The sequence below is a fragment of the Elephas maximus genome, chromosome 7, assembly GCF_024166365.1.
Source record: "Elephas maximus indicus isolate mEleMax1 chromosome 7, mEleMax1 primary haplotype, whole genome shotgun sequence".
Lineage (NCBI taxonomy): Eukaryota > Metazoa > Chordata > Mammalia > Proboscidea > Elephantidae > Elephas > Elephas maximus.
The window spans coordinates 124,870,445-124,891,489 of record NC_064825.1 but is presented as its reverse complement, the minus strand read 5'-3'; the positions used below and the strand labels follow the sequence as shown (position 1 = coordinate 124,891,489).

The following is a 21,045-nucleotide window of genomic DNA, read 5'->3' as shown; positions in this document are numbered from 1 at the left end:
TCATTGCAAAGAATTCAGAAAGTATTAAAGAGAAAATATAAATTACTTTGATTCACCCATCCAGAAATAATCACCATTCTCATTTCCTTCTAGTCTTTCTCTACAGTGATTATCTCCTCTACTGTTAAATTTCATCACTTTTTTTTTTAATGTCTTCATAATATTCCATTTATGGACATTTAGCTTGTTTCCATAAATAGTGCTTCAATGAATATTTTTTTCTGTTTTTCCAAAAAGATTTCCATGGGTTCTACCCCTAAACATGGAATTATTGGGAACATCTTTTTTAAAGTTCTTAATGAAGTTGCCAAACTTTTTCCAGAAAGGTTAATCAATTTATACTCCCACCATAGTGTAAAGAGCCTCTATCCCATTGTACCTTCACTACAGGAACAGTGGTTTAAGTAAGGTTTTTTTTAACTTAATGAGCTTAATTAAGCAACTTTAGAGGAAAAAAAAAACTCAAGTGTTAAACTACGAAACGTTTTCATCATGGCAGATTCTCTTCTGTTATCTCATACTCCTGGCTTTCTTACATAATTGTAGTCAGAGGGTACACACTACTTTGGGTTCTGTCTTTTACACTGGGAAGTATTTTCCACCTATCAATAGAGTTCACAACCTGGTCGTTTTTAATCGCTCTGTAATTCCTCATTGTGCTAACATATTTCAGTGATCTTGGCAATTTTCTTATTGTAGGGACTTGAGATTGTTCCCACTTTTTGCTTTTAAATTTGCTGTAAGCGTTGCAGTGGGCTGACATTTTCAGAGCCTTGGTAGTGCAATGGAAATCCTGGTGGTGAAGTGGTTGAGCATTTGGCTGCTAACCAAAAGGTCAGCAGTTCGAATCCATCAGGCACTCCTTGGAAACCCAATGTGGCATTTCTACTCTGTCCTATAGGGTTGCTGAGTCAGAATCGACTTGACGGCAACAGGTTTGGTTTATAACCATCTTGCATACTTCCTTCATCCCTTAGTTTCCCAAGAGTGAAATTACTTGGTCAGAGAGTACAAACCATTTTGGAGCTTTTGTTACACATTGCCAAGTTGTTGGACAGGTTTTTTAAAAAAGAATATCATATGGTTATGAGAGTGGGGAGGGAGTGAGAGAGAGAGGCATTCACTAATTAGATAGTAGATAAGAACTACTTTAGGTGAAGGGAAAGACAACACACACTACAGGCGAGGTCAGCATAACTGGACTACACCAAAAGCAAAGAAGTTTCCTGAGTAAACTGAGCGCTTTGAAGGCCAACATAGCAGGGCCAGGGGTTTGGGCACCATGGTTTCAGGGGGAACATCTAAGTCAATTGGCATAATAAAATCTATTAAGAAAACATTCTGCATCCCACTTTGGAGAGTGGCGTCTGAAGTCTTAAACGCTAGCAAGCGGCCATCTAAGATGTATCAATTGGTCTCAACCCACCTGGAGCAAAGGAGAATGAAGAACACCAAAGACACAAGATAATTTTGAGCCCTAGAGACAGAAAGGGCCACATAAACCAGAGACTACATCAGCCTGAGACCAGAACTAGGTGGTGCCCAGTTACAACTGATGACTGCCCTGACAGACAACACAACAGAGAACCTCTGAGGGAGCAGGAGAGCAGTGGGATGCAGATATCAAATTCTCGCTAAAAAGACCAGACTTAATGGTCTGACTGAGACTAGAAGGACCCCAGAGGTCATGGTCCCCAGAACTTCTGTTAGCCCAAAACAGCAACCATTCCCAAAGCCAACTCTTCAGACAGGGATTGGACTGGACTATGGGACAGAAAATGATACTGGGGAGGAGTGAGCTTCTTGGCTCAAGCAGACACATAAGACTATATGGGCAGCTCCTGTCTGGAGAGATGAGAGAGCAGAGGGGGTCTGAAGCTGGCCGAAAGGTCAGGAAAACAGAGAGTGGAGGGAAGGAGTGTGCTGTCTCATTAGAGGAAGAGCAACTAGGAGCATACAGCAAGGTGCATATAAATTTTTGTATGAGAGAGTGACTTGATTTGTAAACTTTCACTTGAAGTACAATAAAAATAAAAAAAAAAAAGATAAGAAGGCAGGAAGGGGTAGATAATCAGGACAAGAGAAAATGGGGAAACCCGGGCAGAAATGGCGAGAGTGCTGAAACATTGTGTGGAATGAAACCAAGGTCACAAAACACTTTATGTACAAACTATTGAATAGGAAACTGATTTGCTCTGTCAACTTTCACCTGAAGCACACACATACACAAAAAAGAACGTAAGGGAAGTCCAAGCAGTATAAATACACAGGAGACCATGCTTAGGCACATCATAGTCAAATAGCTAAAAAACAAAGAAAAAGAGAAAATTTCAAAAATGGAGAAAAAGAGACACCTTCAAACAAGCAACAATGAGATATCACGCTTACTTTTCTAGAGAACTTACAGAAGCCAGAAGGTAATGAAACGTGATAGTTAAGTGCTGAAAGAAAAAATAACCGCCAATCTAGAACCCTAAAGAGAACTGCCATGAGAACTGCCTGTAAAAGTGAAGGCAAAATACATGTGTCTGAGGGAATGTACTACAAGGAGACCCACACTACGAGATATATTGACAGAAGTATTTCATGCTAAAGGAAAACGATCCCAGATGGAAGCACAGAAGGACATGAAGGAGTGAAAACTTCATAAAACACATTTATACTGATGATGTTAAAAAAATGGACTGTTTTAAATGCAATGATAATAAATTCCTGTAGGTTAATCAAATGTAGAGAAGTAAAATATACAATAAGAGCACGAAGGACAAAAGAGAGACTAACCCATGGTTAAACAAAAAAAATCAAAAACACCTGTTGCGGTTGAGTTGTGACCCTATAGGACAGAGTGTAATTCCCCCGTGGGGTTTCCAGGGAGTAGCTGGTGGATTTGAACCGCCAACCTTTTGGTTGGCAGCTAAGTTCTTGGCCACTACATCACCAGAGCTCCTCAATACAATATAAAACCCGCTGCTGTGGAGTCGATTCCAACTCATAGTGACCCTATGGGACAGAGTAGAACTGCCCCATAGGATTTCCAAGGAGCAGCTGGTGGATTCGAACCACTGATCTAACCCTAACCCTGGTGGCACAGTGGTTGGGAGCAACGGCTGCTGACCAAAAGGTCGGCAGTTTTGGTCCATCAGGTGCTCCTTGGAGAAACTCTGTGGGGGCAGTTCTGCTCTGTCCTATAGGGTCTTTATGAGTCGGTATCAACTCTACGCAACCGGTTTGGTTTTTTGGTTAGGGAGGGGAGGGGTGAGGAGGGGAGAGCACTAACTAGACAATAGATAAGTGGTAACTTTGGTGAAGGGTAAGACAGTACACAATACAGGGGAAGTCAGCACAACTTGACCAAGGCAAGGTCATGGAAGTTTCATAGACACATCCAAACTCCCTGAGGAACGGAGTTACTGGGCTGAGAGCTGGGGACCATGGCCTTGAGGGACATCCAGCTCTACTGGCATAACATAGTCCATAAAGGAAATGTTTTACACCCTACTGTGGTGAGTAGCGTCTGGGGTCTTAAAAGCCTGTGAGTGGCCATCTAAGATACTACACTGCTCTCATCCTATCTGGAGGAAGGGAGAATGAAGAAAACCAAGGGCACAAGGGAAAGATTAGTCCAAAGGACTAATGGACCACAACTACTACAGTCTAAACCAGACTGAGTCCAGTACAGCTAGATGGTGCCTGGCTACCACCACCAACTGCTCTGACAGAGATCACAATAGGGGGTCCTGGACAGAGCTGGTGAATGTAGAACAAAACTCTAACTCACAAAAAAAGACCAGACTTACTGGCCTGACAGAGACTGGAGAAACCCTGAGAGTACTGAGACCCTAGCCTCAGGGCACTATTACCAGCCTCCAACTTCTGAGTAGCATGAGCCACCTCCCCTTCTAACTGGTTTCTCTAGATGTTTTTTAGACAATCGGCCAACTTCCTAACCAAGATAAGAAAGACAGGAAGCTGGGGTTTGCAGACCACAGAACCAATTAAAACCAAATCTGGCCCTCCTGACATGCGCAGAACAATCAACCCCCCCCCCCCCGCCGCCCCCCGTTCTTGGTGATCCCAGAACTATTCTCCAGCTGGAGGGAACCAAACTTTAGTGGCCCCAAGGTGGGGGAAGACTTTCAGAAGTGAGCAGTACAAGCTGAAGATCATGTTTGAGAGACTTCTCCCGCCCCCCACCCCCTGCCCTTTGGACTGAGTGAATGCAGAGACAAAACCACCCTGGAATGTCCCTTTCCCCAGGACCCTAAATACTGTTTATGCCATCATTCGGGGAGCCGTTTTGGTGACACAAGTCCCAGTGTGTTCCTTTACTTGGCCAACCAAATAAAGTTTATTCTTTTGCTTTCAGAAAAAAAAAAAAAAAGGAATATTGGCTATAGATGGGTTCAGTTTGCTCATTCCTGAGCAAGGTGCAGTAACCTGGCATCTTAACTAGAAGACAGGACACCTGAGCTTTCTCTACCAGAAATCTGGCCATATTTATCCTAGTCTGCTCTGTATTAGCTTTTCTTGACTCCCAGGGGCTCTGACTTTAGCTTATGGCTTAGGATAAAGTTAGGCTTCCTTTCCCTTGGCTGTAGAGTCACATCCAAGTGCCCAAATACTACCGCATTCAGAGGAGAGATAGCAAAGCCCAGGGGTTCAAAACACAGGCCAGGTTCAAAGCTCACCCTGCCATTCATTAGCTGTGTGACAAAATACTTAATCTCTCAGTGGCTCAGTTTCTCCATTTGTAAATGATGTTAATAATAGTTCCTTATCACCTAAGGACATTATGAGAGTTAAACTAATATTTGTAAAACACTTAGAACAGTGCTTGGCATATAAAGTGCTTTGTAAGTATCTGCTAAATAAATAAAAGAAAATTTAGCCCCTAAATCTAGGGTCTCTTCATCTCCCAGTGAGCCCGACTTGCTCAGTGATGAAAGCATTTGGCTGCTAACCGAAAGTCAGCTGTTCAAACCCATCTGCTGCTCCGTGGGAGAAAGATACGGCAGTTGGCTTCGGTAGATTTACAGTCTTGGAAACCCTATGGGTCATCTCCCAGTGAGCCCTACTTGCTCAGTGATTAAAGCAGCATTTGGCTGCTAACCGAAAGTCAGCTGTTCAAACCCACCTGCTGCTCCGTGGGAGAAAGATACGGCAGTTGGCTTCGGTAGATTTACAATCTTGGAAACCCTATGGGACAGTTCTACTCTGTCCTATAGGGTCACTATTAGTCGACTTGACAGCAATGGGTTTTTCTTCATCTCTCACCTGCAGGACTGCAAGAGCTTCAGCCTTTGGGTGCTTTCCCATTCCTCTTCCTAAAACCCAGAGATCCTAAAAGTATCCTAAGGCTCCCAGAAGAGTCCCTGGGTGATGCAAACGGCTAAGCGTTGTATTAGCCAAAAGGCTGATAGTTTGAACCCACCCAGAGGCGCCTGAGAAAACAAGCCTGGTGACCTGCTTCTGAAAGGTCATAGCCTTAAAAACCTCACGATTTTTCTCACATGGGGTCGCCATGAGTCGTAACTGACTTGACCAACAACTGAAAACATGGCTCCCAGGACTGAATAAAAATACGTCACCTTGAAGACACACAGACGTCTTAGAAATCAGATCCCAGTTTGCTAAGAAAAAAAAAAAAAGGCAAACAGGGTTACAAACAATGTCATATTGAGCATATAAAAGCAACTCTTTGCCCCTCCACAAAAACCCCAATAAACCATAATTACGTTGTTCACGAGGTAACTGCCCTTACTAGCGGACTGCTAACAGACTTCCTTCAGGTGCACAAGAAGTGGAGATGGCAAGGCGAGGGGGCGGCTTATCAAGGTCTGAGCGTCAAGGCTTCAAGACTCCTGCGTGCACGTCCTAAAGACGGCATCCGTCCCTCGGGATGGCCTCGGTACTGGGGACGGACGTGCCGGGGACCCCGCCTACCCTCAGGCTGCCCCGCCCCCTCCAGCACACAAACACCGAGCTCGACCGCCGCCCACACCTGCCCGGACAACTCCTACCCGGAACCCCAAGCCTCCCCGTGAACCGTTATTCGGCTTGGGGCCCCCGGTAGCGAATGCCGCAACACTCCGCCAGCGGCAAGTCAGGCAGTGGAACTAGGCGGGTGCCACGTTGAGGAGCCCGCGAGAGGGCGTGCGTTCCCGCCGGGCCCAGGGTCGCACACATCCCCGAAGCTGCGCCTGCCAGCACCGCCCACCCAGCGCTGGGCGGGAAGGGGGAGGCTCGCTCCCCGCGCCACGCGGCTCAGCCAATGGGAGCGCGCGCTGCGAAGATCGGCGGTCCGCGCCGCGGGTGCTGAAAACCCGGCGCTTGGGCAGTCGGTTCCGGGCGGGCGCCGACGGACCCGTTCCTGGAGCACGCGAGGCAGGCGCGCGCTTCTCCGCGGGCCCCGAGCGCGCCCCTAACAGTCCTTGCCCGGCCGGCGCGCGGCGGTGCTAGGCCAGGGATGGCCCCCGACCAGGTCGCTGCCAAGACCCTGGCCGCGGGACCGGCCCCGCGCTATTTCACCTGGGACGAAGTGGCGCAGCGCTCTGGGCGCGAGGAGCGGTGGCTCGTGATTGAGCGTAAAGTGTACAACATCAGTGAGTTCATCCGCTTGCACCCGGGGGGCTCTCGGGTCATCAGCCACTACGCGGGGCAGGATGCCACGGTAAGCGCTACTGCCACCTTGGGGGCGGGGCCGGGGCGCGAGGCTGCGTGCGCCGAAGACTGGAAATTTGGCACCCAGGGCTGGAGAAAATCCGGGAGGAGCCAGGGTTATACCTGTTGCCCGGGTGGTTGGTTGTGCTGCAGTCACAGGAATGCGAGGGCAGGAGACAGGCTCTGAAAACGGGAGTGTGAGGACTAGGGCTGAAGGCCAGGAACGTGCAACCAGAAACAAAGGGCTGCGCTGCCTGTGGCTTGGAGTCCGCGGTTTCAGGGCCGGGAGCAGGAGTAGGAGGGAGGGGAGCGAGAGTGCAGAGCGCCAGGAAGGAGGGGTCAGTGGCAGAGGGAGTCACGTCCTGTCTAGGTGGGCTGGGAGGGGGAGCGCAGCCGTGTCTGAACGGAGCGTGACGGCAGCATCGGACACGGGAGCGGGAAGGAAACAGGGAACCACTCTCCAGATGGGGCCGAAACGAGAAGCCACGGAGCACCCGCTTCTTGGGGAACCCCAGGATGCGGGCCGGGAAAGGACTAGCGGCCACAGGCGAAACGAGGGGAATGGGAGCGGCGTGCCGGGGCTGGGGGCGCATCAGTATGCACTGAGCGAGGACTCCCGGAGCCGTCCTCGAATCCTGCCGGCAGGTCACTGAGCCGCAGGCCAGCGGGGTCTCCAGCTACTCGCCGCAGTGGACAGCCGTTTACAGTCCAGGGCGGTAGGCCCAGTGCGGGGTAGCGTCCCTCCCCACTCTGGCCTCACTCTGCGGGGTCTGCGCACGCCCCAGTTCGGTCCAGCTGCTTCTCCTAGACCGCCCAGTCTTGGACCTAAGGCACCCAACGCCTCCCCGCCGAGCTAGAGCGCCAGGGATCACCCTTGACACCGGAAAGTTGGGTCTTCCGCTTCACCGCCTTTCCCCATTTCGGCGGTCGGAATCGCGTCTCCTCCCCTTGCATCCCTTTCTCATACTGCGCCCAGCGTCGTAACTCCTTCCGCTATTCCCACCCCCGCCTTAGCCATCCCAGAGATCTCTGGCCATAGGGTTCCTTTGTGTCTCAGAGGGGCTTAGATTCCTTGGGCGAGGATCCGCCCCTACCCCCTCTGACGCTGCTGTCTGAAGTTAGAGGCCGGAGCCTGCACGGGTCACCCCAAGTGACCGCTCCGGATCCCAGACAGCTGCCGAAGGCGCAGGCGTGGGCTGGCGCATGCGCAGGCAGAGCAGACACCGAGACCCGGGCTTCCTGCAGTGTGGTTTGGGGCCCGGGATGGCTGCGGCGGGGACGGCGATTGGTCGGGATGTGTGGTGCCACTGGCCGCCGGCTCCGCCCTGCACGCCGCATCTTTGCTAGGATCTGGGGCCGGGGGACCTGCGGATAGGGATCTCATCGCTCAAGACCACCCCCCCCTTCCCCGCCGCGATAACCAAAATTAGCTATCTTAGGGCAGGTGGTGGTCAGAGAGCTAGGGAAAATGAACACCGCCTCAGCCAGTGGCGGAGACAAAGGATGGGGGGAGGAGGGGCAAATGCAGAAGTTCCCCCGTTCGGATGTAGGGAGTCACCATTGCTAATAGCTCTTCACATTTTACGGAGAACACTGGCTCTGAGAACGAAGGAGCTTGTTAAAACTTCTCCTGCCCCGTGGTACATTTAGCGACCATAAACTTTTAGCCTCCGCGGTTCAGTAAACCACTGCTGTACCGCTGCATAGTGGTTAAGTGCTAAGGCTGCTAACCAGAAGTTCGGCCGTTTCGAATCCACCAGGCGCTCCTTGGAAACGCTATGGGGCAGGTCTGTTCTGTCCTATAGGGTCGCTAGGAGTCTGAATCGCCTCGACAGCAACGTTTTTTTTTTTTTTTTGATACAGGTTATAGTGCGTGCTGCCCCAAGGCAGGGACCTTTACGACTGTTTGAAACCAGTGTGTCCCGCAAATTACTGTTTTTACAGGGTATTATTGTATGAGGTGTCTGAAATTTTGGTAGGAAAAATACAAATTTTGAAAATCTGCGTTTGTTACACTTATGTACCAATAGACCCCGATTGAGAATCTGGGGTATAATTAGTGATACTTCATATGTCTCAACTGAACACTTAGGGTAGGCCTGTGGGAGAGGGCAACAAAAAATAACCCATACTTAACTCTAAAAAATCCCGACACAGTTAATGATTCCGCATGCTTCCATTCATGAAAAAGCATGGTATCAACAAGAAATTCAAAGCAGAAAAAAATGGGTCTCTAAAGGGTTAAAAGTCCACAAGGGACAGATTGGTCTCATAGCCCCACTCATCCCTTCTGGATGTTTCTCTTCTATAGCTACACTCATTCATATGCAAAAGCTGTCCCTGGCACACCCGGGGGGGAAAGACCAGCCCCAGCAGGTCTTTTTGGGTAATCTTGACTTGTGGGTACCTGGGAAAGGCCTGAGCACTGTCAAAGGACAGGTGGCTGGATAGAGGGGTTCTCTGTTTGAACCTCCTTGCTGGCAGGAGGTTGGGGTGCTGGATTAGGAGGACGGCCTTTGGTGTGAGCCCTCCAGGAGTCCAGGGAGTTGGGGCTGGCTTCCTCACCTTTCTCCTTTCTCCTCATCCTTGCAGGACCCCTTTGTGGCATTCCACATCAACAAGGGCCTCGTGAGAAAGTATATGAACTCTCTCCTGATTGGAGAACTGTCTCCGGAGCAGCCCAGCTTTGAGCCCACCAAAAATGTGAGACCCAGTTTGCTGTTTAGAGACGCTGTGGTGGCTGAGGGGCAGGGAATAGAAGGAAGGTCTAGATGGGAACACTGGGAGTCTTGAGCCCCTGCTTCTCCTGTATAGGAGTCACAGGCCCAAGGGAGCAAGGCTTTGGAACTATGGTCCTTCCAAGTTCACTACTATCATCATCACCAACATGAGACCTGTTGATTGAGCACTTGCTGTTTGCCAAGCATAACCTCATATAATCCTTACATATTTATAGATAAGAAAACTGAGGCTTAGGTTAAACAACTTGGCTGAGGATCACATAGTAAGTGGCAGAGTAGGAGCTTCAGTCAGGTCAGCTTGACTCCAGAGATCACATGCTTTGAGGCATGATCTTATATCACCTCCTACTGTCATCCTCACTCAATATTTTGGTGTCTTTACCTAGGACCCTGGATGTCCCATAGCTATGTCGGTGGGTGGGGAGGTCCTTGAGCCAACAGAGGGCCAGAGAGTTGCAGCTGGGAAGAATAGTGGGCCGCTCCCTTCCCTCTCTTCCACAGAAAGAGCTGACCAATGAGTTCCGGGAGCTTCGGACCTCAGTGGAGCGAATGGGGCTCATGAAGGCCAACCATGTTTTCTTCCTGCTGTATCTGCTGCACATCCTGCTGATGGATGTCGCTGCCTGGCTCACTCTTTGGCTCTTTGGGACATCCTTCGTGCCCTTCCTCCTCTGTGCAGTGCTGCTCAGCGCAGTGCAGGTGAGAGTTCTTGGCTTGCCATGCACACAGCAGTGCTTAGTATCCCTGGGGAGCGCTCTCTGTGCCCTTCAGAAGGCCAGGGAGCCATGCACACAGCAGTGCTTAGTATCCCTGGGGAGCGCTCTCTGTGCCCTTCAGAAGGCCAGGGAGCCATGCACTTCGATCTGGCAAGAGCTGGAGAGTTGGTACAGAAAGAGAACATGCCTTCCATTGTCTGTGGCTTGTATCTGCTCTTTAGCCACATGTGCATCTCATGTCTCTCACTGCCTCTCCAGCTGTTCCTCCCAAGGTTCCTGTCTCCTCCGAAACTTCATGTTCAGATTCTGCCACAGTCCAAGCATGCCAAGAACCAAGATTGTGGATTCTCAGGAAAGCTTCACTCCCTCCCCACCACTGACATTGCCCGACATGCTGATGACAGCCGGGCCCTAATACCTGGCTGTTTCAGAACCCACTTGCCAAGCCTTCTGCCCCTCTGAGTTTGCCACTCTTCGTCCTCGTCTATATTCTGGATGTTTAGTCCAGCACGAGTCATGGAATTTGAGAGTTAGGGAAACTGAGGAACAGAGAAGGGAGAGCAATTTGCCCCAGCTCTCACGTGAGCTAGTGGCAGAGCCAGCTGGCTTTCCCGACTGCTTTCGTCATGTGCTCAGTTTGGTGAGGGCAGCCATCACAGGCCTGGGTGGGTGAAGGAAGAGGGAGAGGCTGAAGGAGCCGCTGAGGTCAGTGAGAGGAGTGCAGGGCTGGTGGGCTGCTCTCAGTGCTACGCTTTCTCTCGTAGGCCCAGGCTGGCTGGCTGCAACATGACTTTGGCCATCTGTCTGTCTTCAGCACTTCTACGTGGAACCACCTGTTACATCATTTCGTGATTGGCCACCTGAAGGTCAATAGGAGGGGGAGGGGCTCTCTGAAACCCCATTGGATGGATGGCTGCTGGGAGTCGGTGGGGGGAGGACAGTAGGTGTTCATCCCCATGTCCCCGCTTTGCTGTAGGGGGCCCCTGCCAGCTGGTGGAACCACTTGCACTTTCAGCACCATGCCAAGCCCAACTGCTTCCGCAAAGACCCGGACATCAACATGCATCCCTTCTTTTTTGCCTTGGGGAAGATCCTCTCTGTGGAGGTGAGCGGAAGTATTGGTGGAAGGGTCTTGGGGAATGAAAGTCAGCCAGCACAGAGAGCTTTGGAGTAGGTGCTCCCAATATTGTCCGCGTGGCTAAGACTGGCCAGGGCCCGTGCTGTTTACAGGTTCTGGGAGGCAGTAAACCAGGGCCGCCCAGGACAGAGTCATACATCTTCCCTGGTCCATTCAAGTCAGCAGATAGTTATTGAATAAGAGTACCACATGATGCCAAGGGTCTGCAGGATGACAAGGTTGCTGTGCAAATTTCTGCTAACCCTGGAAGGTGATGGGTGTTACTTCCTTGGCGGTACCTTTTGACATCCCTAGCCTGGGTGGTCATTCCCTAGCACTTTGTGTTCCTCTCTTGCACATCTGGTATCTTGTTACGTCAGAATCTTCCCCATCAAGAGCTGGACTGTCTTACTCCTCTTTGGTGCCCTGCCCTTAGCCCAGTGCCTGGAACTGATTCATTCACCGAGTCATTCTCCCCCACTCCCGATCTGAGCCCAGCCTGACTTCCAGGGTGGTCAGCACTGGGTTTGTCATTTGAGGTTGTGAGCAAAAAATTATAATGCAGCTACTCAACGAAGAATGCCTGGGGGTGGTGACCTGATGGACTTTTAAGTGAGCATAAGCAATGGAAGTCTTTTAGTGGCCAGCGGAGTTCTTTGAAAAGCTAATTTAAAAGGTTTGGTCTCAAGGCTCCAGGCTGCAGCTCTGCCAAGTCCCGTTCCCCCACTTTATGAAATTTCAGCATGCCAGAAATTAAACGGTCATCAAGTGGGCTTGAGCTGTAGGTAGTCTGGCTCTCCTCTCGCCTCTGGTCAACTCTGAAAGGGCTTTGGCAGGACTGGCTGTTGTGACATGAACTCATAGCATGAGGCTTTATGCCCCACCTGTCCATGATGTTCTCATCTTCCCATTTCCTAATCATGGACTCAGTTCATTTGTTACATGATCAACACTGTTTATGGTCAGCAGTATGTGGACGGTGAACCAGAGCTGGCCCCTTACCTGGTTCAGGTGGCTGCATCGGGGGTGATATGGGTTACTTACTGGGAAGTACCACAAGGCTCTTGGTAGCACTTCTGTTGTCACTGTAGAAGGTTAGGAAAAAGGTGGGAAGACAGAGTGGAAAAGAAGCTTCTTATGCCACTGCCTTTATTGATTCTTACCTGTTAAAACCAAACTCATTGCTGTTGAGTCGGCTTTGACTCCCAGCAACCCTACAGGACAGATGAGAATTGCCCCACAGGGTTTCCAAGGAGCTGCTGGTGGATTTGAACTGCCCACCTTTTGGTTAGCGGCCAAGCGCTTAAGCAGTGCACCACCAGGGCTTTCAGGAAACTCCTATCTGTAGACATCAAAAATAGAGAATGAAGAGATCTGGGATTCAGAATACCCTTCGTGTGTGTGTGTGCGCGCGTGTGTGCGCGCGCGCGTGTGTATGTGCGTGCGTGTGTGTGCAGGCCTAGCTATAAAAGTATCTGCAGGTGAGGATTGGGTAGCGTGCCTGTTAGTAAATGCCTGGCCAGCTCCTGGAGCTTGGTTCAGCCCTTCTGGTACAGCTTAGCAAGTGGGCATTGATGTCTGTGTATGCACCCTGGTTCCTCCTGACTCTTCTGGAAGATAAGGTGGTGAGGACACTTCACCCTTATTAGAACCCTTCTGTCCTCCGAGGGTCTAAACACAATCACTGGGGCAAAGTTATTAGGAGGTGACATTTGATTTCTATTCAACAAGGCAGCAATGGACAGGACTCCTTTCCGTGACAGTTCCAAAATAGGAAGCCCAGGGCTCTGTCCCACTCACCCCACTAAAAGAGCAGGTTGCTTCTCTTCCATCTCAGTGTTGCTCAGGATGGGGTGAATCACCTCGTCCTTACATCCCGTTCATCAGCAGGCCTTATTTACACGGCCTCCACAACGTAGCTCAGATCCATCGACTTCTCCATCTCCACTGCTCTTCCTCTCCCCATTCTGAGGTGTCTCTGGCCTGGATTACTGTTCCGGCCTTCTCACTGGTCTCCCTGTAGTTATACCTGCGCCCTATAGTTCGTTCTCCTACCTCTAGCTGGAGGTTTCACAGCACAAAGTGCAAAGAGATCTTAAAACACAAAGCAGATCATGCCACACCCCTGTTGAAAACCCTCAGTAGCTTTTCGTCACCATTGGAATAAAATCCAGACTCCTTACAGTGGCTCTACCAGGCCTTTTTAAGGCTCTACATCACCTGGCCCCTCCCTCATCTTCTGACTTTATCAATTAGTCTCCCATTCTTCCTTGTTCTTTATTATTCTCTAGCCACACTGGCCTCCTTTCTATCCCTTGAATATCCCAAGAGCCTTTGCACTGGCCATTGCCTTTGCTCTGATGCTCTTCCTCAGAATCTCTGCACTGCCCTCAGGTCTCAGTTCAGAGGTCAGCGCCTCTGGGAGGTCCTATCCGACCACCCTAGCCAAAATGCTGCCACCCTCATTCTCTGTCCCGTTGGCCTGTTTTTCATCTGCAATTACCTTGAGTTGTTTAAGAATTTATCTTCAGCTTCCTCTCAGATTGTAAGCTCCGTGAGGGTAGAACTCTGTATTGTTCACCGCTGTATCCTCAGCACCTAGAACAAACTGTGCCTGGCACATAGCAGGTGCTCAGCAAGTAGTTGTTGAATGAATCAGGTAATACAGAATGCTTCATTTCGCAGACTGCCTTGCACAGAATAAGCTCTCAGTAAATGACCTGTCAAAACAGTGGGTGGACGTGTGCTGGGGGGACGAGTCCCACAGTTTGCTCTGGGGTGGAAGGTTCCTCCGGTGCCCTTGAGGTCGTCTGCTTGCCAGAACTAACTGGGGTGAGAGGAGAAGGAACCACCAAGTGAGACAGCAGAGCTTTGCTGCCTTATCTGTGAGCCCGCACTAGAGACCGTGGTCCAGGCTTGGGCTGATTTGTTGACCTGACAGCCCAGCCTGTTTTCTCAGCCCTTACGCTTACAAAATCACCACCGCCCACTGGGAAAAAGCTTCCAGGACCTGCACACTGCCAGGTTTTCCTTGTTATCCTTTGCACAAACATTTGCCAGACTTGGCTGAGCTTTCAAGGGATTTTATAAAACTCGTGTGTGAAGTCAAGAGAAAAAAATTTTTTTTGATGGGGAGGATCAGGGGCTGGCTGTAGAGGGGATAGTTACCTGGATAGGGGTGAAAACAGTTGTCCGTGGAAACTGATTTCAAAAAATGACCGGGTGGGAGAAAGGAAGGGGAGAAGGAGGTAGACATCTCGTGACAAGGTGTCTTTGGGTAAACACGAGGAACCTGTAGACCATGTTGGGACAGCCTCATGTGGGCACAGGCCATAGCTGTGCACTGTGGCATGGTGCACTCAGCCAGATTCCAGCCCAGGCCTTTATGCTCCATGTGCTAGAGGTAAGGCTGGGCCTGCTGGAGCCTTCCAATAGCACCAGCAAACTGACAGCCCCTGGGGTGGGCCTAAACTCCTGAGTAGGAGAAAGCCAAGGTCATGGGTGTGCGGGGAGGATGGGCGACTGTTGCTCCATGCGTGCTGATTTGTTTACTGTTCTTCACAGCTGGGGAAACAGAAGAAAAAGTACATGCCATACAACCACCAGCACAAATACTTCTTCCTGAGTGAGTGTCCTCATCCAACTGAAGAGAACTGCCTTGGGGTAGGCGTGGGGGGTGTGCGAAGGGGGTGTGAGGAGGAAATGACTCACTAAGGAATTATGTAGCCCACCCCCAGCCCCACCCCAGTTACTCTCTGCATGGGCCCAGTTGTCATCACAACTGAGCAGTCATCAGTTTGGCTGACATTTGGTTAAAGGTATTTGTGTTCAGGACAAACTATTTCCTCTCATCCTACCCTAGATTCCACAAAGAAGCTGAGTGATCAGGTGGGGCCCTCCTGACTAAACCTTAAACCTGGACAAACAGGCCTGGGCCAGGGGGACCCCCTGAGGCCTGGAGCAACCCCAAAAGGAGCAGAGGAACTTATAGCTATGGGAGGTTGGACCCTACCAGGGAACAGAAAGCTGTTGGAGGAGGAGAAAACATTTCTGTGTTCGTCTTCGGCTCTTTCTGAAGACTACTATATATTCCCTGCTTTAAAAGTTTGTTCCACCATGCCTAAAACTTGAGTTAGAAACTCCTTTAAAAATCCAAAGGAAGAGAGGGAGGGATTCTGGTGATCCCATTTTAGTTGGGGGGAATTTATCCTAACTGCCCGTGGCCAACCAACCCCCATGGAGAAACGTGGATGGTGGGAGGGTGGCGCAGAGACGTCCGGGAGAAGAGATTTAAGAATCCACGGTACTTCAGAACAGAGGAGGCATGGTGGGCACTGAAATGAAAGAAGTGGGTTATAGGCAGCATCAGGGCGCTGGAGAAGGGACACAGAAGCATGGGTGGGCACTGAAATGAAGGGGGTTATAGGTAGCATCAGGGTGCTGGAAAAGGGACTCCGAAGCATGGGAGGGCACTGAAATGAACGAAGGGGGTTATAGGTAGCATCAGGGTGCTGGAGAAGGGACACCGAAGCATGGGTGGGCACTGAAATGAAGGAAGGGGGTTATAGGTAGCATCAGGGTGCTGAAGAAGGGACACCGAAGCATGGGAGGGCACTGAAAGGAAGGAAGGGGGTTATACGTAGCATCAGGGTGCTGCAGAAGGGACACCGAAGCATGGGTGGGCACTGAAATGAAGGAAGGGGGTTATAGGTAGCATCAGGGCGCTGGAGAAGGGACACAGAAGCAAGGGTGGGCACTGAAATGAAAGGGGTTATAGATAGCATCAGGGCGCTGGAGAAGGGACTCCAAAGAGGACATGGGGGAGCATGTAGGAGGCATCCACTTTTTCAATTCCCAGTTGGCTTTCAAAAGAAGCACCTCACTACTCCTTCCCACAGCCTGCCTCCAGGGCTTCAAGTTGGGTTGGCACAGGCCTATCTCCCAAGTCCAAGGAAGTAGGCTTCTCAGCCTGTGAGTGGTCTGCAGGATGCCCGGCACCCTGCTTTCCTGCTGCCCCAGTGGAGGTGGCTGGATGACAAGGCAGCCAGAAACACAGGGCAGAGGACTGCAGGGACAGGCCTAGGCCCAGTGGGAAGGCCCCTGGCAGGGTCAGGGCTGTGCTGAGGCAATGTCGGGAGTACTGGCAGTGCCTTTTAAAGGTGTGGGAGAGGATGAGTTCTCTGTGTGGCATTGGGTTGCCCTAGCTGCCTTCTTCCGCTGGAAAAGAAGGCCACTGCTGCCTCTCCCCCTCCCTGGCATCCATGGACCAAGGAGTGCAGAGGTAGCCAGAGGGCTGACAGGAGAGGACGGCAGGGCACGCCTGTGCTGGAGGCCGTCTCTCCAGCTCTGACCAGCCCTTTAGTGATCCTTATGCCGCTCACACCTCCTCCCTGTCTCCATTTCCTCCCTAGTTGGGCCCCCAGCCTTGCTGCCTCTCTACTTCCAGTGGTATATTTTCTATTTTGTTGTCCAGCGGAAGAAATGGGTGGTGAGTATCCATGGCGCAATAGTCCTACATCCTCTGTTTTCAGGACACTGAGGGAGGGGAATCCCATTGAGATTTACTTTGGCCCTAATTTAGAGCAAAACAACAGAGTCAGGTATCAGACCAAACCAGTTGCCATCGGGTAGATTTCAGCTCATGAAGAACCAGGTGTAGATGCCCGTCTCGCCTGTCTCTAGGTGGGGTGAAATGATGGGGGCCCACCAGGCAACCTGACTCTAAATGCCTGATTTCATTCAGCCAGTATCTCCTGAGGTTCTTGTGCTGGGCATAATGCCAGGTGCTGGGGACAAACAGCGAGTAGGAGACCGTGTCTACTCAGGAACTTTTGATGAAGCAGAATGTGGTTAGTACCAGAGAAGGGGTATAGGCAGAAGGTTCTGGGGGTTCTACTAAGGGCCTGACTGCATCTGGAGGGAAAGAGGCACCAGAAAAGGCTTAATGGAGTCAGTTTCCTAGCTGGCCTCGGAGGACAGGCAGAACATGACAGGCAGAGTTAGGTCAAGGGGAGATAGATGCCACACAAAGGAGCTGGAAAGTGAGGGGCGAATGTGACCAGTGGACATGTCGTAGAGGGCTCCGGGGTCTGGGGAGGAGTGGTGCTTGGTACAATATACAGAAAAAACAGTTGGGGATTTCATCAGGGTGCTGGCATGGACTGAGCCATGGTCTGGAAGCTTCATTTGGCAGCATGAGGAAGGGAGTAAGGATTTAGATGGTTGGAGAAGAGCTGGAGGCACGGAGACCCAGTAGGCCTGGGCACCTCTGAAAGCAACAGGCCAGGAAGGCTGAGGTGGTACCACTAGGAATGGGGAAAAGGAGACAGTGGCTCTCTAACAGTATGGATAACTATGAGAAGTTGAAGGTGACCAAGCATTCCAGTATGGGTGTCTGGGAGAAAAGCTCCACCACACAAAGTAGGTGAAGGGAGAGAATGGCTGCTGTGTGCAGCAACTGTCTTCTGCCTTCCTCTCTGCAGGACTTGGCCTGGATGATCACCTTCTATGTTCGCATTGTCCTCACTTACATGCCATTGTTGGGACTGAAAGCCTTCCTGGGCCTTTTCTTCATGGTCAGGTAGTATTTGGTGGAGGAATAGGGATTGGTGAAGGAAAGCCTGATGTGTGGGAGGAAGCAGTCTGGCCGGAGGGCTGTGCTGGAGCTTTGGGGATCAGGGGTGTATCCCAGGTGTTGGCTAGGGAAGTAGACAGGCCAGAACAGTTACCTGAGGGGGAGTAAGAACTCTTGGCTCTGCATGTACTGTTTCTGTCCATGTACCATATCCACCAGGTTCCTGGAAAGCAACTGGTTTGTGTGGGTGACCCAGATGAACCACATCCCCATGCACATTGATCACGACCGGAACAGGGACTGGGTCTCCACTCAGGTAAGCAATGTCACTTGGAAGACCCTGACATAACACAACAAATGAAAAGGGAGGGTAGGCGCCAGGCATAGGTGGGGGGTGGGAGGCAGTAACTGGAGGAAAAAAGGCCCCCCGACGACATTGCTTCGTTAGCTTGAGGCTTCTTTCCTGCCACACGTGAAGGGACCAACCAGGGGGCAATGCCTTGCTCTGTCCTCACTGCCGGCTTTACCTGGCTGACCTTTCCACCTGATACCCAGAAACACGCTCTCACTTGGCGTTTTTCTTCAGCTTCAGGCAACATGTAACGTCCACAAGTCTTTCTTCAATGATTGGTTCAGTGGACATCTCAACTTCCAGATTGAGCACCAGTGAGTAAGGGAGACCTGGGAGGCAGGGTCCTGGGGGGATCTCAGTGTGGGAGGCAGTGGGAGGAGAGGAGCAACAGCTGCTGACTTTCCCTCTTCTCCCTGAAGCCTGTTCCCCACCATGCCTCGACACAATTACCACAAAGTGGCCCCCCTGGTACAGTCCCTGTGTGCCAAGTATGGCATAGAGTACCAGTCCAAGCCCCTGCTCTCGGCCTTCGCCGACATTGTCCAGTGAGTATCCGAGCCTGGGAAGATGGCTGGTAGGAGGGAAGAGGGCAGAGGCAATGGGATGGGTGGTAAATGTGGGCTGGGGAGCAACAGGAAGGCTTCCCAGTCCTCTGGAATGGAGGTCACCACAACATAGGCAAGGCATTCTATTGGTTTTGTGTCCATGTCAGGCCTTCGCTGTCATGAGCGCTCACCTCAGTGCCACTGACCAAGCCATCTTCTCAGACGGGAAGGGGGGGAACTCCTTCACATGGACGGGGGCCTTAAGTCATGGAGGTCAGCCTCTTTGACTCTGCAAGAACCCTACCACTACAACTCTGGAGGGCAGTATGGCTTTCGGGCTCAGCTCCACTGTCTCCTTCACTGCTCCCATTTTGCCTCTGCAGCTCACTGAAGGAGTCGGGGCAGCTCTGGCTAGATGCCTATCTTCACCAGTAACAGCCCCCCATCCAAAAGAGGAAGATGAGCCTTTGGAGTCAAAGCAGAGGGGAGTTTAAGGGACAATGCCACTACAATTCTAATTCCTAAAGGGTGGGTTTGGGAGATAAAAGCTCTGACTCATACCCCCACCCCCCTTTATCTTCTAGGCACAGATCTAAGACTCAAAGAGGGGTGGGGGGCATCCTAATCCCCCAGAAAGAAAGGAGGTGTTGGGACAGGGATGAAAGTTTAATTCCTTTTTCTAGTTTGGCAGATACAGATGGTTGGTGAGCAGAGGGAACCAGGAGGGTATCAAAAGAATAGGGAGGATCTCCTGAGCCCAGAAGGGTCTTCTCAGTGCCTTCCCCACCCTCCCTTGCGAATCTCAGAGCTTTGGCAAGCTGGAGGGACATAGCAGCTGAACCTTCTGAGCAAGGTTTAGAAAGGAAGCATTGGTGCCTAGAGTTCTGAGGGCTGGCACAACCCCATGCCTGGGGGCTCAGCTTACTGCCCAGGGCTGGGTGTGACCTGTGTCTACAAAGGACATGCCTCAGGCTCCTGCGAAAAGCCATCGCCAACTTTAGAAGCAGGCAGGCCAAAAGCCAGGACTGCAGTACTGGAGAATCTGGTCCTAGAGGACTGTGGCATCACCGATTATGGCCTTGTGCTCCATCCAGGGTACAGAGGGAGCATCAGGTCCTAGCTCTTACCTCTTCTAACCGCCACCCAAGGAAAAGAACACTCCCAGGACTCAGGGTCCATTCTTGCCTCACAAGCCAGTGAACAGATGGGGGAACTCACTCTTTTTCCCTCTCCAGGAACACAAGGGGCTTCTGATGGTTTCCCTTAGCTTCCCTGCCTGTAATTCCATAAAGTACCAGCCAGTGAGCTCAAGTGACCCAGTGGGGTGATGCTAACTTAACCAGGCATGAGGAAAAACACAAGTGTCAGTAAGAAAGACTATAAAGGATGTAAGCAGAAACTGCTTCAACCCAAATGATGTCAGTGCATTATTTCTGAGCAGGAGCAATGGGTCAGACATCACTTTTCAGTTCTAAACCAGAAATAGGAAGATTAAAAATGGAAGTTGGTGATCATCATTGCTGCAGTTAGACATCATCTTCTGTCCATTCTGTTGGAGTATTTTATTCTGCTGGGGACTCAGTAGAATTTAGGATAATCTCTCACAAAGCATGTCACTCTCAAGAGCGAGCATAGGAATGTGCCCAGGAGTCTCCCCTTCCTCCCGAGGCTTATCAGCTTCACAACCTCCTCCCCCTCCCCAAGCCCACAGCCTTTCAATCCAGGTGAAGGAACTGTTTCTTCACCTGGTCAACTGCACCACTCTAAACGTAGCATTTTGGACACTGGAAGGAAAAGGCAGAGCGCTAGAAGAGGTCGCATTTAGTTTTGGGAGGGACTGGCAGACAGGAAGACGAGGGTACTGAAGGCATGTCAGGGCGGGCTTAGGGGCACCACCACCTCTGGAGAGGCTGTCCATTTCTGGGAGGCCTGCCAAAACAAATGGGGTGGGGAGGGAGGGAGGGGGGAGAGTTCAGGGAATACAGGTAGAAGAAGGGTTCAGACCTGTCTGCATTTGGGCAGATTTAGAATTGCCGAGCTGGAAAACACGGTAGAAAAATTATGATCGGAATTGCGGAGTTCTGCGTTCATTGGCTTCAGCACTCCAGAACAGGCTCTGATCCTTCCCCATCCCTGTTTCCTGCCACCTAAGATCTGGGTATGGGTGTCATCAGCCTGCCCAAGCCATCTGGCCATGGGTCCCAGGCTCCCCAATGTGAGGAAACACCATTGAGGCTCTACTGAGCCCAGACCAAGTTCTCGGAGCATCTCAACCACAGTGGACTTCTCTCCTCAGTCTATACCAGTGGTCTCTCACACGGCCACAAAGGGACACGCTGT

General features: G+C 51.0%; 1 protein-coding gene across 2 annotated transcripts; it reads left to right on the top strand.

Moving 5' to 3' along the window:
- The first annotated feature begins 6,280 nt into the window (after nucleotides 1-6,280).
- Nucleotides 6,281-20,645, top strand: FADS1 (fatty acid desaturase 1). Of its 2 annotated transcripts, XM_049892184.1 has the most exons (12): nucleotides 6,282-6,670; nucleotides 9,253-9,363; nucleotides 9,903-10,100; nucleotides 10,882-10,983; nucleotides 11,094-11,222; nucleotides 14,799-14,859; nucleotides 16,646-16,722; nucleotides 17,717-17,814; nucleotides 18,028-18,124; nucleotides 18,395-18,474; nucleotides 18,580-18,705; nucleotides 19,089-20,645. In XM_049892184.1, exons 1-12 carry the CDS (start codon nucleotides 6,467-6,469, stop codon nucleotides 19,138-19,140), a joined length of 1,335 nt encoding a protein of 444 aa, XP_049748141.1. In that variant the 5' UTR covers nucleotides 6,282-6,466; the 3' UTR covers nucleotides 19,141-20,645. The 2 variants fall into 2 exon arrangements, with proteins under 2 accessions (XP_049748142.1, XP_049748141.1); XM_049892185.1 differs by lacking the exon at nucleotides 9,903-10,100 and having other exon boundaries at nucleotides 6,281-6,670.
- Nucleotides 20,646-21,045: the final 400 nt, after the last annotated feature.

Bases quoted from the DNA above. Each gene is read 5' to 3' on its own strand.
- FADS1 (XM_049892184.1), top strand. From the start codon at position 6,467: ATGGCCCCCGACCAGGTCGCTGCCAAGACCCTGGCCGCGGGACCGGCC. The intron at 11,223-14,798 runs GTGAGCGGAAGT...TGTTCTTCACAG, and splicing joins GGAAGATCCTCTCTGTGGAG to CTGGGGAAACAGAAGAAAAA. The intron at 18,125-18,394 runs GTAAGCAATGTC...GTTTTTCTTCAG, and splicing joins GGGACTGGGTCTCCACTCAG to CTTCAGGCAACATGTAACGT.